Source organism: Onthophagus taurus, chromosome 6, assembly GCF_036711975.1.
Source record: "Onthophagus taurus isolate NC chromosome 6, IU_Otau_3.0, whole genome shotgun sequence".
Taxonomy (NCBI): Eukaryota; Metazoa; Arthropoda; class Insecta; order Coleoptera; family Scarabaeidae; genus Onthophagus; species Onthophagus taurus.
This window is the reverse complement of record NC_091971.1, coordinates 23,534,954-23,552,532: the sequence shown is the minus strand read 5'-3', so window position 1 is coordinate 23,552,532 and position 17,579 is coordinate 23,534,954. Positions and strand designations below refer to the sequence as shown.

Sequence of the window (17,579 nt, the reverse complement as noted above, 5' to 3'; positions counted from 1 at the left end):
GGTGCAATACTCACCAATTCTGGATTGTGTAACGGACATTACACCCCTACAACACATTTTTACGAAGAAATATCTCACCCACCCAAGTTCCACAGAAGTAGAGGTAAAAAACAGCTTTAAAATCTATACTGATGGTTCAAAGAGACGGGAAGGAGCTGGAGCCGGAGTCTTCTCGTACGATCTCCGACTCCACTTATCTGAACCTCTAGGTAAAAGTACCACCGTCATACAGGCGGAGTTAATCGCCATACAACTTGTCGCTGACGTTATTGTCAGGTCCAACTTGGTAGGTAAGACTTTTACAATTTAAAGTGACAGTAGACAAGCTATTTTGGCCCTGAGTAGAATAACAATTACCTCAGGACTTGTTATGGGTTGTCATCTGACATTGGAGAAGGCCGCAGTGCATAACTGTGATATACTTCAATGGATAAAATTACACTCGACTTGTTCAGGTAACAAGCACGCTGATAGGCTTGCCAAAAGGGCTGCCAAGCGAGCGCCATGTTCGCCTGAACCGATAATCGCTCCGTCCTTATCAACTCAGATTGAGATAATCAAAGATTTTTCCCACAAAAAGTTTATGAACTGGTGGGATAGGGTTAAGGGCTGCCATCTGTCTAAGGAAATATTACATTATCCTTCAGCAGAGGCAGCCTTGTCTTTCGTAAGGCTTGGTAGAAACGCTCTACGAACTGTAACGAGACTCGTCACGGGTCACTGTAAGGTAAACAAGCATCTTTATAACCTTAAGCTTGCTGTTAGTCCTCTCTGTCGCCTCTGTAAAAAGAGCGAGGAGACGGTCCGACACATCTTGTGTGAATGCCCCACTCTGCAAGACCTCAGAATGAGAGACTTCGGAGAGGAATGGCCGACCACAGATGGCATCAGGAACACACCTCTGAGCTATATCCTAGCCTTCGGAAATTCCTTAGGCTGGTTGATGTAGCCGGAGAGAGTGTAGGAGGACGTACAAGGGGCCCGTTGGGGCCTAGGTGCTGTATGCGTAAGCATACCCTCCGCTTTCCTACATATATACATACATGTCCAACCGAAAACATGATACCAAGGAAGCCCCTCGAACAACCGGCAATCTACAACAAGAGAGTGAGAGCCCAATCGGTAATACCCACAATAAAAAACTAAAAATAATAAACGAATCACGTCGAATGGTTCAAAAATTATTCATTTTCTTTTCGTAAAGCTCAATGATCATCCTGTAATGAATATATATTATTATTATGAAAAATATCATTGATTGGTATTTATAGAGTAATATAGTCTATATAGCACTCTAAAAACATAAGATACTTCAGTTAATATTTGATGTTTTATGTGACGCATTCGTATAATGAAATCATCGTTGTCTCACTTTTTGTTCGATTGTCGAAAAAAAAAATTTTTTCTTATTAAAAGTCAAGGTGGGGACATACGCACACCACTTTTTATTTAAAAGAAACATTTCAAAACCACTCCATCCTACTATTTTGCCGCAGAACTCTGAATGAAGGCGGGAGTATCGAGACGCGACGGTTTCAATTTCTTTTGCTAGTCGCGACTTCTTAACACTACCGTTTACGCACTGGGTTCAATCGCTCGATCGTTTTATTTTGTTTTAAAAGTGTTATAATAAAATAATAAACAAATACATCGATAGTGAAAAAGAAAATCAAAAATGAAAAAACTTTATTAAAACTGAAAAAAGTATTAAATTTAAATGAGTTATGTGACTTGAAAAGTGTTTTGGATTTAATATTTTTTTATTATTGGTATGATTATTTAATAATTAAATTTTACTTTTAAATTTTTTGAATTTATAAATAACCAAAATTTAATAAACTGGTTACGAAAGCATTTATAAATTTTTAAGTATAACCTAATCCATATTGCGTAAATAAACGTGAACGATTTCAAACAAAATTAGCATTTGATTGCAAATACATAATTAAGGCATGACGAAATTGTCCTGATAAAGAACTTAAACAATCCGCAAAAAGTAAACAAAATTATAACAATTATTTAATTGGTTTAATCAGTTTATCCATAAACCAAGGTGAAATTCTTTCCATCAAGTCTATTCAACCTTCATTAAGAAAAAAAAAAAAATGATTATGCATTAACACAAAAAAAAAATGACGAATAAAAATTGTTTATCTTTAAATTTAAAATTTTTGTTTCAGATTCTAACAACCCTTAAAAATGAAATTAAAAGTGTTTTTAATTTTTTTAATGCGATTAATTTCAAAAACTGTTTGTGATACGTGTACAAATTTATCAGAAAATCCTTTTCTTAAAACTATCATCGAGGGTGGAAATATAACCAATGGTTTACCGATAGATGTGCTTTTGGGTTCAATAGTCGACGATGAAACCATCTTGGAAAACGAATTGAAAGGGAAATTATGCCTGAAGAACATCACCGAGTGCATCGAAGCAGGTAAGAAGAAGTGTTTTGACCTTGGCCATCGTGCAAAAATGGTTTGTTAACTGAACCGGTTCCTTAAGTTATTTAGTAAAAAGACACCATCAATTTTATGGTGACAAACAAAGGAGATTCTACAATTTCATGGCGACATTTTATATTTTGCGAAATCTTCAATTAAAAAGTATACTTTTTATTTTATTATTTTTGTACTAAAATTATAATTGAAATGATTTTATTAAATCGTGAATGACACAATAGAAAGTATAAAACCAAGTTGTAACCTATTTGATGGAAAAGTCCAAATTTAACCTTGTGCAAGAAATAAAACCGGGTTGGTTTGTATTTGAATGGAAACAGAAGGACGGATAAAAGCAAATTGCGTCAATTCAGCTGGTTTTAACTGAACCACGCATAATTAAGTTTTCGAAACGAAAGGGATTCGAATGTTAAAGACTAAGTAATATTTAACTTTATAAATTTCTTAAAATTAGTTTTGCGCAAGAATTAAAAGGTATAAGAGTGTTTTGAACGTTAAGCAGGTATTAAAACGAAGATTTAGGATTAATTTCTATAAAAAATTTTCCTTAAAGATTTCGTTATAGACCTGTATTATGTTGAAAATTAGTTAAACATGCAACAAGGTCGTAACAAAGAGTTACAACATTCAACTTTCTCACTTTAGATAACGGAAAAATTGATAATTAGAATTTTTTTTGCGGGATTTGTTACATTCATGATTTTTTTTAAAATCTTATAAACAAATAATTGTTTTTTGTTTAAGATAACCTTGTGAAATCATTTAGAAAATCGAAATAAACCCAAAAATTTCGACAGATTCATATTATTTCATCTCGATTACCTTGAAAAAAAGATTAAAAGAGAAATTATACTTATTGGGTATACAGTAAAATCACCTCGATATTACGGACCTCGTTAGAACGGACAAAATATTTTTAAATCTACTGTTAATATTATCTATAAGTAGAAATGTTAGCGCTGATATACAGGGTGATTCTCAACCTATACGCATAAACTTGGGGATTTATTCCTCATGACAAATAATGAGTAATAGGTGAAAAATATTGTAGCAAAAGTGTTTTGGCTTCTTAGATATCCATGAAATTATTTTCAAATCAATAATACATATAAGATTTTAAAATGACATCAAAGTATGTGTTCCAAGTTGTTTCCAATATTCACGATGTCCCACTAGCACGGCCTAAACCAGGATGTTGGCGGTTTGTCTCGGCAGCAGTTTGTACCTGATTTCGCAATCATTGCTTAGTATTAACTTCCTCAGCTGTAATGTTAAATGCCTGTGTTAATCACTGTATGCCATCCTCAGTATCAACTGCATAGCACTCAATTTTGATTTTGTAGTCTAACCATAGTTTACATTACATACTTTGTAATGTCTGCCCTGTTCTAATTCTTTTATCCTTACTTTGTCGAACGTTTTGGTTAGATCAACGTAACAGAGGAAGGCTGCCTAACGTTTTTCGCCGGAGTTCTATCTGATTCTTTGATACATTTTCGTCAATATTGTATGATCCGTACATGTCATTCTTCATCTCGTTACTAAATTTCGCCATGCATCATTTGTGTAGGCAACTTTTGCAATCAGAAGGACGTGAGCAAACAATACACTCAAATGTATGTAAGCATTTTTTTTGCAGAAGATTAAATAAGTATGGTGGTACCAGTTCTAAACAGATAAAATCGTTTGGTGTTGCTGTGTAAGATGATTTCTGGAAGCAAAGACTGTACACTTTGAAGATGATATGATAGTGCGGCCTAAACCAGGGTGTTGGTGAATTGTCGGCAGCAGTTTGTATCTGATATCGCGATCGAGATGGCCAGGCCTATGAACTACCTCGACCTGTCCATCTTCCGGGAAGTACCTTATCTAGATGTCGCCGGATATCTATGAAACTAAAAATCTTTTACTACAATTTTTTTCACCTATTACCCATTATTTGTCTCGAGGAATAAATCCCCAAGTTTATGTGTGTAGGTTGAGAATCACCCTGTATATAATCTAACTCGGGTTATTCCTCAAGTTGCGCTATTCCATGTTCATAGATAAACTCGGGGTATTCCCCGAGTTGTTTATATGACGTATAAATCAAGGACGGTAGTTCTAGTTTTAATTGTTATTCAGCGCTAGATTGTTGCATATTTTTATTGCACTAAAACTAGACCTAGAACTAGAAACATTCGGGTCTGAAGACGCACGGCTAAACCCGATACTTTCTAGTTCTAGGTCTAGTGTTAGTTCTAATTTTACAGTAGCACTATCACGAAAAGTAACACAAGACCTAGAACTGGAATCATTCGGGTTTAGCCGTCTTGAGAGACGTGCGGCGAAATCCGAATGTTTCTAGTTTTCGGTCTAGTGTTAGTTCTAGTTTTACACTAGCACTATCACGAAAAGTAACACAAGACCTAGAACTGGAATCATTCGGGTTTAGCCGTCTTGAGAGACGTGCGGCTAAATCCGAATGTTTCTAGTTTTCGGTCTAGTGTTAGTTCTAGTTTTACACTAGCACTATCACGAAAAGTAACACAAGACCTAGAACTGGAATCATTCGGGTTTAGCCGTCTTGAGAGACGTGCGACGAAACCCGAATGTTTCTAGTTCTCGGTGTAGTGCTACTTCTAGGTTTACACTAGCACTATCACTAAAACTAGCACAAGACCTAGAACTAGAATCATTCGGGTTTAGCCGTCTGGAGAGACGTGCGGCTAAATCCGAATGTTTCTAGTTTTCGGTCTAGTGTTAGTTCTAGTTTTACACTAGCACTATCACGAAAAGTAACACAAGACCTAGAACTGGAATCATTCGGGTTTAGCCGTCTTGAGAGACGTGCGGCGAAATCCGAATGTTTCTAGTTCTCGGTGTAGTGCTAGTTCTAGTTTTACACTAGCACTATCACTAAAACTAACACTAGACCTAGAACTGGAAACATTCCGTTTAAACGTGCGTCTCTTAAGACGGTTAAATCTGAATGTTTCTAGTTCTAGGTCTAAAGTTAATTCTAGTGACAGTGAAAGGCAGCGCTAGTTAGCATAAGATATCACTATGTTACATATTTTTATTGCACTAAAACTAGAACTAACACTATACCTACAACTAGAAACATTCCGGTTAGCCGTGCGTGCTTTAAGACGGCTAAACCTGAATGTTTGTAGTTTTAGGTCTAATGTTAGTTCTAGGGATAGTGGTAGATAGCGCTAGTTAGTACAAGATATCACTATGTTGCACATTTTTATTGTACTAAAACTAGAACTAACACTATACCTACTACTAGAAACATTCCGGTTAGCCGTGCGTCTCTTAAGATGGCTAAACCTGAATGTTTCTAGTTTTAAGTCTAATATTAGTTCTAGTGACAGTGGTAGGTAGTGCTAGTTAGCATGAGATATCACTATGTTGCATATTTTTATTGTACTAAAACTAGAACTAACACTATACCTACAATTAGAAACATTCCGGTTAGCCGTGCGTCTCTTAAGACGGCTAAACCTGAATATTTCTAGTTCTGGGTCTAATATTAGTTCTAGTGACAGTGGTATGTAGCGCTAGTTAGCATAAGATATCACTATGTTGCATATTTTTATTGCATTAAAACTAGAACTAACACTAAAACTAATACAAGACCTAGAACTAGAATCATTCGGGTTTAGCCGTCTTGAGAAACGTGCGGCTAAATCCGAATGTTTCAAGTTCTCGGTCTAGTGTTAGTTCTAGTTTTGCACTAGCACTATCGCTAAAACTAACACTAGACCTAGAACTGGAAACATTCCGTTTAGACGTGCATCTCTTAAGACGGCTAAATCTGAATGTTTCCAGTTCTAGGTCTAATGTTAGTTCTATTGGTGGTAGATAGCGCTAGTTAGTATAAGATATCACTATGTTGCATATTTTTATTGTACTAAAACTAGAACTAACACTATACCTACACCTAGAAACATTCCGGTTAACCGTGCGTCTCTTAAGACGGCTAAACCTGAATGTTTCTAGTTTTAGGTCGAATGTTAGTTCTAGTGACAGTGCTAAGTAGCGCTAGTTAGCATAAGATATCACTATGTTGCATATTTTTATTGCATTAAAACTAGAACTAACACTAAAACTAATACAAGACCTAGAACTAGAATCATTCGAGTTTAGCCGTCTTGAGAAACGTGCGGCTAAATCCGAATGTTTCTAGTTCTCGGTCTAGTGTTAGTTCTAGTTTTGCACTAGCACTATCGCTAAAACTAACACTAGACCTAGAACTGGAAACATTCCGTTTAAACGTGCGTCTTTTAAGACGGCTAAACCTGAATGTTTCTAGTTCTAGGTCTAATGTTAGTTCTAGTGATAGTGGTAGGTAGCGCTAATTAGGATAAGATATCGCTATGTTGCATATTTTTATTGCATTAAAACTACAACTAACACAAGACCTAGAACTATAATCATTCGGGTTTAGCCGTCTTGAGAGACGTGCGGCTAAACCCGAATGTTTCTAGTTCTAGGTCTAGTGTTAGCTCTAGTGCTAGTATCAGCTCTAGTTTTAATTATTATTTAGCACTACATAAATATAAAGCCAGGTAGACTGAACGTAGCGGTGTGAATAGCTGTCTGAATTTGTGTGCAAAATTATTCATTCAAACAGTTTAAAGTGCAAATTAAAAAGTTTTCGTATAACGGACTTTTGGCTATAACGGATACTCCCTTCACTGTATTAGTCCGATATATCGAGGTTTTACTGTATAACAAGTGATATAAAAAATGGATAATAAAAAATAATTAAAAATTGCCAATTAAGAATTGTATTCGTTATTTAATTTTATGACAGCAAATCCTATTAAAAAAGAACACAAAAAAAGTTATAAAAAGTAGTTAAAAAAATTTTAAAATGTCCTTGAACTTTAAAAGAATTAAATACAGTTAATTTTTTTAATACCAAATGTTTGGGATTAAAAGTAAACAAATTTCTATAAAATTAAGAGTTTAGATTGGAAATATTTGAGTATGTCACAGATTTGATTGCGTTTAAATTACAAAAACTTGCAAAATCGGTTCGCGAAAGCTGACCTTAACAGACCGCCACCTCAATTATAATCAACACATTTTAATTGATTGAAAGTTCGTTGGTTTGTGGAAATATTCCAATTACCCCCGTTCAAATCTTGTAATTATATTTAAATGGACTCACTTAACATAGAAACAAAAAATTAATTTCCTTATATCTTTACTCAACTTAAAAGTACTGTTACTGTTAGATTAACATTGACCTTTTTTGGACAACCTTCAAATCTAAATTTTATAACGTCTTTTCTTTACAAAAATCTTACACAAGTTCTTAAAAATAAAAATCTAGGCCACGGACCACTTTCACTCATTTTTATTTATTTTGTAAATCGATACAATATTAAAGCAAGAATATATTTTTAATAATGTATTTTACAAAAAATAAAATCAAATTTTGAGGTTATTAGAATTTCAATTTATTTTTCATAACCTCAAATTTGACAGTGAAATGTCAATTAACTTGTATATCAAATTTGAGATACATTGAGATACACGTTATCCGATGTAATCTTGTTATCTTGAATACATATAATATGAAATCATTATTAATAAATAAGGATGTACATATATAACGCGAATGTTACTAAAAAAATTAATTGACAAACTTATTATTTGAAGGTTGGCAACAAAATTTTCTAAAATTGACAGTTATAATTGACAGCGATTTTCTTTAATTAGTTAACATTGTCATATAGTTTAAGTTTTATAATTTGAATTATTTTATTTGTTGCAATATAAAACGCAGTTATTATTCAGATGTAAATTTTCAACCAAATCGCTTAAGTGATATTTTATCTGACAACATACTTAGTTTTTTTATAGAAACTAGCACTTTAATTAAATGTTCTAGTATTTATAAGTATGATATCCATTTAAATCTGATCACATTCTTATACTTTATATATGTATTAGTAGACAATGATCTAAGAAAGGTTCTGTACAACAATATCTTTGTCAAATATAATTTGATATATGTATTTGTCATGAGGTTACCATATCACATATAATACATGTTTCCTGGTACCTTTGAAAGATATAATTTGTTGGTGTGTCAAAATGGTACGAATCGATTGGAAACCCATTCCGATTTTTTGCTAATGGCAAAACAAGTTAATAGATTTATTCGCACAACTCTGTCAAACCATTTCTAATTGGTTTTAAACTCGAAATTCCATTCGCACATGTAAAATAATACCAGCACATCTGTGAGTACATTAGGACGAATGTTTCTCAGAAGAGTCAAAAACTTTAAAATACGGGACGAGCTGTTTGGTGTGCATAAAAATGGTTCTAAATGACTGAAAACGTCCTTACAATAATGACAAACTAAACCAGAATATACCAGAAAAAAGAAAACAGTTATTGCTGTGCGTCAAATTGGTTTCAAACGATTAACGTTTAGGAGAATACATTAAGGTTTTGACAAAGGTAAAACTAGTTAACAATCTTAAAAGGGGATGTTTTCTAAAAGATTCAAAGACTTTAATATACAGTGCCCGCCAAAAAGGCAGCAACACCCGTTTTATTTCTGTTCCAATGCATCAACGTTTCTAACATTTAGCTTATATGGGAGGTTCATACCGATCTTTCGATCTAAAGTATTTTCAAGATTCCGGTCCCCTGGAAGTAGACCTCAACTTCGCTATTTTGCTATAGGAATGCTATAGTTTTTATTGCACCTTTTAATTGTATGCGAAAAAATATGTTGACTTTGATAAAAGTTATTGGTACCTAGCATTTTTCGTATTCAAGTTATTTTGATTTTAAGTTTTTGTTTGGTAAATTTCACCATGCTTTTAAAACCTCATATCTCAGCCAATATTTATTCAAGAAAGCTCTAACTTGGTAAGATAACTCTTCAGATGATATCAAATAGATTGTCATTTGTTGTATCAGAGTATCTTATACAGGTGGTCAAAAATTGAATTGTCGTTTCTCCATATTCAATGGAGAAACGACAATTCAGAGAGAGAATTAAATTCTTTATTCAAACCTAATTTTTGATTTCATTGATTCATTTATTTGTTCTTCTATTTCTTATTTTTGGTAAATAAAAGATAGTGAACTAAAATATTATCAATCAAAGTTAATTGTAAAAATAAATTAACTCTAGGATGCATAAACCGGGCCTCTCAGACCCGATTTTAGTTACTCATAATTTTCTTAAAATGATTTCAGTCGGCTTGAGCATTTAGATATGCTCTAAACACGTCTTTATTCAATACACAATTGATTCAAAAACATTCAAGTGTAACTAGCAATCGAAAAAAAAATCGTATCCATTAGCACCCCGTATTTGCATAAATCGGGCCTCCGAAGCCCGTGTACTACTAGTTACTATAGAACAAGTTTCAACTTGTTTATTACAGGTTGAGGGTTATTATAATTTGTCAAACACTGCTGCGCGGAATTGTGCGTGTCTGTGCAAGTTAAAACGTGCATTACTGTTGGATGTATAAAAGTAGGTGCAGCTGTTTTTCATTCAGTTGGAATACAACTAAAATTGCTGGACCGGAGCAAGAACCTATTAAACTCCTGGGGATATATGTTATGTCAAACCTAAACTGGAAGTCTCATGTTGAATATCTTCAAAGATGCCTGGCTGTAGCAATATTTACGGTCAGGCGCATACGGGCTATAGCTGGTTATGAGGCTGCTAGAGCAACCTACTTTGCCAACTTTCATAGTAGGGCGTCGCGTCGTACGGAATACTGATTTGGGGGAATTCTTCGGCGGAAAAAGATATTTTCATTCAACAAAAGAAAGCATTACGGGTCTTAGCAGGTGAAAAGAGTACTGCTAGTTGCAAACCACTTTTTCAACAACATAGGATACTTACCTTATCCTCTATCTTTATCCTAAGGAGCCTTCTTTACGTACATTCCTCTAAAACCTCATTTCCAAAAAGTTCATATCTACGAAACCCGTTATAAATCACATTATCAGATTCCCTACCATCGCATTAAATCTCACAAACCAGTACTAATCACCTAGCCGTGAAATTATATAATAAATGCCCTTTGCCAATAAAAAAATATGACTAATTGTCGTTTCGAAAAAGTTTCACGGCGTATCCTGATGGTTGGCGCTTTCTATGATGTGGAGGAGTTTCTTCAACTACGACCTTCTTGACGGGGCTTTATCTGTTTTATATTTTCTTTTATTACATGTAAAACATTTGTAAGCTGAATAAATGTTATTATTATTATTATTATTAATAAAAGTTGGATTGAGTGAACTTGTGAGATACATATGATAATTTGATCAATGTTAATAGTAAAATCCATTTTACCAGTAGATGTGAATAATATTTGATTAAATTTTGATTTTTATAAAATCACTAATTGTACTTTTATACTGGTTTATTATAAGTAAATCCGCTTTACATGTTTCGACTAATTAGTCATCTTCAGAAGCGCTACAAATTGACAACAAGAATGATAATAAAAGTTGTTACAAATATGAAATGAAATAAACTTACTTGTCGTAATATAAGAAAAGGTGTTCAAAAAACTTCGCATGAAAGTATAAGTCGTAAATAAGGTCAGCACATCAAAAACGGTGATATTCAAAACAATTATTGTAAATATTAATTTAAAAAACTATAGAACTAACATGTTAAAAATGTAAATGTAAAGTTTAAGAATTAAAATTAAAAACGACGTTACATGAAAAGTTACAAAAATAAAATGGTTGAGAAATTGTAAGAGGTAATCACTTTTTATGAGTTCGCGAAAACCAGAAATAAAATGTATAAATGCGCATGTGTTGAAAATAAAATAAAATTACATAGAGGTGTTCAGATAAAACAAATCCCTTCTGCGAGTATAATTGTCTGCGAGGCAACAACTCTAAAATTTGTTTTTTAAAAATGTATGTAATGTATATAATTTGTATATAAGGCGTTGAATAGTAAGGTAAGGGAAGGGGATAATAAAATTTGGATTTTTAAATTAATAGAAAAATATAGGATAGGGAATACAAGGATAGGGTGTAGACAGGAGTTGGGTGTTGCCGCTGGGACCCCAAAATCTGCAAACAGTGTGTACGGCTAAGTACACTGATCCTCGCTATTTTGGGGAAATGGGTTATTGAGGCATTTGTATAAGGGTGGCTTTAAGGGGAGGACCTGGTCATTAAGGCACTCAAGTCTTGTATTAGTTTTTATGAATTTGTCTATATCATAGCTCTCTAAAAGCTCAAGTTTGTGGCCTTTATTTTGTTTATGTATCAGTGTTACATTTTCTTTAATATCAAAAGTGTGGTTGTGCAGAGATAGGTGTTTACCAAAATTAGAGTTGGGTTTTATTAAATGTTCTCTAATTCTCGTTTTTAGGGCTCTCCCTGTTTTGCCAATATATGTGGCTCGCAAGTATTACATTCTAAACTGTAAACACCGTTAAGTTCCAACAAGTAAGCTAGACTTGTTGGAACGGTATCTTTAAGATATGCTGATTCCATATTTATTGAAAATGTTTCTGATATTGTGAGCTATTTTGCCGGGATAAGTAATTGATCTGTATGTATCAAAGTTTTGAGTTATAGGTTGAAGACCTGTAGAGTTGTTAAGGTTTTGTTTAAAAATGAATTTATTAATTATTTTGTCAATTTGGGATAATTGAAAACCATTGTGTTTCTATCTTCGTTTGAAAGGGGGGTGTTGAAACATCTATATAGATAAGCATTAAAGGCAGCTAATTTGTGTGTTGTAATGTGATGAGAATAATATGGGATTATGGTGTCTGTTTGTGTTGGTTTTCTGTAAATTTTGTATTGAATAGAATAATCTGTATTAACTAAGGTGAGATCTAAGAAGTTTAGTTGTTCATGTTTTTCAATTTCTATAGTAAATTTAAGATTTTTATGGAGGTTATTAATGTATTTATGGAAATCATCTATCATATTGAATCCGTCATCATCCCAAATTATCAAAATATCATCAACATACTTCCCCCACCCCGACCGGCGAACTTACAATATTTAGACAAATAAATATATGAATCGATGTATTTCTATTTCCTCCATCTAATTATGCAATAATTTTAAATTTCTCCACTTTAGTTTACGAAGAAAACAAAAAATAAAAAATTAACTTTTTGCACATTTCAGACGTTGATACCTCCGTTAATACTGCAAATTCCCGTGTGATCTTTACACCAATAATTTCCTCCAGTGTTTCTTAAATTTGCTCCATCGTTTTTTTAACAAAAGATGCATTAAATTTTTTGTATACAATATCCAGTATGTATGCAGATCCTTAGACGTTGTGCGCATGCACGGAATACGTCTACGCGGGTTATTCTAAATGGCGGTAAATGGCAGGTTTACCGATTTTACAGACTTATTAAGTGTGGTAACTAGTTTTCTTTCGCCGATGAAAAACCCAATCCCTAGCTCTACAGCGGTTATGCTATTCATCATTTTTGCAACAGTATTGTAGGAATGGCGTGAACAATAGCTTATATTTGAACCGTGGCTATATATTAAAATCTGTTTTTCAAATAGAAAGTAATACTATTGACTGCAACACGAACATAACATTCTTGTTCACACAACTAATGGAGGTTTATGGATATATTAAAGAACAATATTCGTGCTTGAAATGTCAAGAACATCAAGTATTTCATAAAATTGCAATTTCTATTCCAAATTTAAGTATTGTATGGAATTACAATTATTCAAACTTTGTAGAGTCAATTAATAATTATTTACGAACAGAAATATACCCATGTCATAAATGTGGAAATAATTCAACTAGAAATTACCTGTTGGGGGCATATCTGTGGATTGACACTGAGGATGCATACAAAAATTCAAGCTATGCGAAGACCTTAAATATGGATATATCAAGATTCTGCACAAGAATAGAAGACATTCCAGAATACGTCAAAGTAAATGAAAAGAATTTAGTTTTGAGTGGCATTATCAAATGTGAGCCCTCAATAATTGAAGGTGGAATAAGCCACTACATTGCCTTATGCCGTAATGCGAATGGGATTTGGACGATGAAAAATGATTTAATTGGAACCTCTTGTAGACTACCTGTAAAAGAGGAAATAATTATCAGTGCAATTTTTTATAATGCAATATAGTTTAAAGTTTATTTCTATTTGTATTATATTATTCATCAAATATTTATTATTCATTTACTGTCATACCCATGTTTATTATTTCTTCTCTTTGTGTTATTTAATTTACAATTTAGTTTGTTAAATTTATATTACGTTAATAATGATTTTTATACAATACTTGAACATTATTACACTACATACATTCATGGATATAGGAGTATTTATTTTAAAATTTCTAAACGCCGCCGAAATCTAGTGTCGTCGAAGAAATGAAATTTAGTTTCCTGTAAATTACGGAGCGGTAGGTAAATCTAAAAAGTTAACAATTAAATAAGAAGATAACTTCTGGTATTTAAAAACAAATAATTATGTTTATTACACCAACTGTTAATACAGAAATATTTAATGGATTGCATTGCTTTGGATTGCAAAAATATATTTTGTTTGATTTTGTTATAGTACCGTAATTTACACAAAACTGTAAATTTAATTTTTTTGACGACACAAAGAAAAAGTTTATTTTTAGCTTTATTCTAAAACAATAAGAAATAGACCAGTCAAATTTATGAACGGTAACTATGTATTCTGCGCATGCGTACAAAGTCCAGGCATCTGCACATAACAAGATATTGTTTACAAAAAATTTAATGCATATTTTGTTAAAATAACGACGGAGGAAAATTAAGAAACACTGGAGGAAATTATTGGTGTAAAGACCACACGGGAATTTGCAGTATTAACGGAGGTATCAACGTCTGACATTTGCAAAAAGTTAATTTTTTATTTTTTGTTTTCTTCGTAAACTAAAGTGGAGAAATTTAAAATTATTGCATAATTAGACGGAGGAAATAGAAATATATCGATTCATATATTTATTTGTCTAAATATTGTAAGTGCGCCGGTCGGGGAGGGGGAGATATGTTGATAACATATCTGCGCCACAGGACTATATTATTATCGTTAATGTTATCTTTGTGTAAAATTTTGTTTTCTATACTATTAAGGAATATGTCGGAGAATAGACCGCTCAAGGGGGATCCCATTGGAAGACCCTCATTGTATTGGTAAAATTTATCAGTGAATTGACAGAAATTTTGTTCTGTGCATATTTTAAGTAAATTAAAAATATGTTCAACATTTTTTGAGTCCACTTTTTCTTCTATGATGTGTTTAGCTATATTTAGTGTATATATTCATATGATAATATATACATATGATAATGGCGTCAAAAAGGAATGTGAAAAGCGTGAGATTTAGTGACCCCGGTTATGAAGAAATATTGGTGTAGTGGGCAGCTGAATGTGATGCCTTCTAAAGACAGTGATGTGTCAGAAGCAGAAAATGATGACACAAAAGATAGAAATTTCGAATTGGTTCCTGACGAGTATTCTGGATCCACTTCTGATTATGGTGACGATAATTCAGAGGATGATGTTGATGATATTGGTAAGCCTTCAACGAGCAGTTACATTGCTCCAAGTGGTCTGGTATGGAGTTTGGAACCTCCAGCAAAAAATAAAATTCAACCACACAACATTATTCGGCGTGCGCCAGGACTAGCAAGGAAACATGGCTGCAACACTAACAGAAGCGTTTCAGTTATTTGTAACTCCAGTTATTGTGCAAGAAATTGTGAACTGTACTAATTTAGAGGGATCGTGATCGTGTTTATGGAGCAAAAGGAAAACCGTGGAAAGATGTAACTGTTGATGAATTTCTTGCATTCTGTGGTTTACTTATTCATGCGGGAGTTGACAGAAGCTGGGATGTTCCTGCGAGAGAGTTATTTTGTGATGAATTTGCCGATCCTGTATACCGAGCCACAATGTCCATATTTCGCTTTGAACAAATACGAAGATTCGTCAGATTTCACGACAAGAGAACCCGGAATGCAAGTTTGGAAACCGGTAAGTTAGCAATGGTGTCCTACATTTTGAATTTATTCATTCAGCAATGCAAAACCTGCATCATACCTGATACTAATGTAACTATTGATGAACAACTCGTTGGGTTTAGAGGTAGATGTATATTCGTTCAATATATGCCAAGTAAACCGTCAAAATATGGACTTAAAATATTTTGGATGTGTGAATCTACGTCTGGTTATACTTTGGATGGTTTAGTTTATGTTGGTCGCCAGCCCGAAGAACTTCCACATAAAAACCTGGGGCTTGAAGTAGTACAACCCATGACATTTTTCTTCAACATCATTGATGTTGCAGCTTTCAATGCATATATAGTCTTTACGAAGGAATATCCAAACTACAACATAGGAGTAACCCACAAACGCAGAATATTTTTGAAAGATTTAGCGAAGGAACTAGTGATACCACATATGCAGAAAAGATCTACTAACCCTAACCTACGGCGTACTGTCCGGGAGTGTATGAGCAGATTTATTGATATATGTGGTCCGCCAGCCGCTCACACAAGTGCAACAATTAAGAGAAAAAGATGTTCAATATGTCCCGCAAGTATTGATCGTAAAAGCACAATGTATGTAATGAGCATAGTATTAGAATGTGCAGTAAATACAATAATGTTTTTTTAACAATAATGTTCACTTTCATATTTAACCTCACGTTTGTAACGTACATATGTATAAATAAATAAAGTTTTACTTCAATAACTTTGTTTCTGTTCTGACTACACGTGATTTTATATAACGGGTCTCCGAAGCCCGGATTATGTAAATGACGATATTTTATTGGTTAAGTATCCTAGGGTTAAACGAAAAGCTGTCAAAATATCATGTCTTAATAAAAATATAACCAGTTTCCGGCATTTCCCGGCAAATTCCCTTTCTGGTGGGCTAATAAAATATGGAGGTAATTCAAAAAGGTAATTCACTTTTTGACCAGCCTGTGCAAGATACTGTGATACAGCAAATGACAATCTATTTGACAGCATTTGAAGAATAATCGTGCCAATTTGGAGCTTTTTTGAATGAACGTTTGTTGAGATATGGAGTTTTAAAGAGCATGGTGAAAACTGCCAAGAAAAAATTTTAAATCAAAATAACTCGAAAACGAAAAGCATTAGGTACCAATAACCATTAATCAAAGTCAACTTCTTTTTTCGCATATAATTAAAATGTGCAATAAAAACTATAGCATTCTATTTAAAATAACGAAGTTGTGGTCTACTTCCGGGTGACCGGAAGCGGCCACTAACTTAAAAATACTTTAGATCGAAAAGTCGGTGTGAACCTCCTACATAAACTAAATTTCAGAAATGTAGATACAATGGAACAGAAATAAAACGGGTGTTGCTGACTTTTTGGCGGACACTGTAGATGAATAGTTGAATAGTGTGAATCAAAATAGTTCTAAATGAATGAAAAGATCGCTACGACACTATACAAGGATGATATACAAATAAAAATATTTTGTTCTTTTTTGAAAGTGCTTCAAATATACTAAGAAATAGAAATAAACATTGGTGTGTATCACAATGGTTCCAGTCGATTAAAAATACAAGGTGCGGCAAAAGTCAGTTAACCGATATTAATAAAGTAATAAAAATACGTAGGCGCAAGTTATGTCCTGTTTGCCATTTAATCGATCATTCTCAGTGAGAGCAAATGCGGCAACAGGTTAGTATACCAGTGACGTTCATGAAAGCCGAACGGATCAGCCTCTTGTCAGGGTACCTACATTGCCAATTAGAACACTATTTTTGAAGACTTTGCGGTGTAATTTCCTGGTAAACCTATTCCTAGTGGACAAATACATAGTAGGTAAATACAAATGCTGGTTGTACAAACTGCATCAGAAATTTTGTCCGGGTCGCCACCACGTTTTGAGAGGAATAACATTTTTTTATCGCGCTGCACTCGCGGTGTTGTACTCATTCGCTATATGCTCTGCTTTAAATTTACCCGAAGTCGATTAAGGCCGAGACTTCCTTGTCTGCAAGCGAACTTGGCTCAATAAGTATATTCTGTCTGAAACTCCATGGTCGTTATATCTGTGGAAGTCAACTTTACAAATTTTGGAAATTCCTC

General features: G+C 33.6%; 1 protein-coding gene and 1 long non-coding RNA gene across 2 annotated transcripts in view; one reads left to right on the top strand and one right to left on the bottom strand.

The window, feature by feature from the left end:
• The first annotated feature begins 1,497 nt into the window (after positions 1 to 1,497).
• LOC111416129 (drop dead) overlaps positions 1,498 to 17,579 on the top strand; it is a 42,779-nt gene continuing 26,697 nt past the window's right edge. Inside the window, exons 1-2 of the mRNA XM_023048086.2 lie at positions 1,498 to 1,769; positions 2,181 to 2,437. Of these exons, the coding sequence (XP_022903854.2) occupies positions 2,200 to 2,437 (238 nt within the window). The 5' untranslated portion in view covers positions 1,498 to 1,769; positions 2,181 to 2,199. The remainder of the gene's footprint in view (positions 1,770 to 2,180; positions 2,438 to 17,579) is intronic.
• Positions 10,847 to 11,393, bottom strand: LOC139430107 (uncharacterized). Its single transcript, XR_011640664.1, has 2 exons — positions 10,984 to 11,393; positions 10,847 to 10,920 (listed from the first exon to the last, which is right to left on the bottom strand). It is a non-coding gene; the product is annotated as an uncharacterized lncRNA (long non-coding RNA).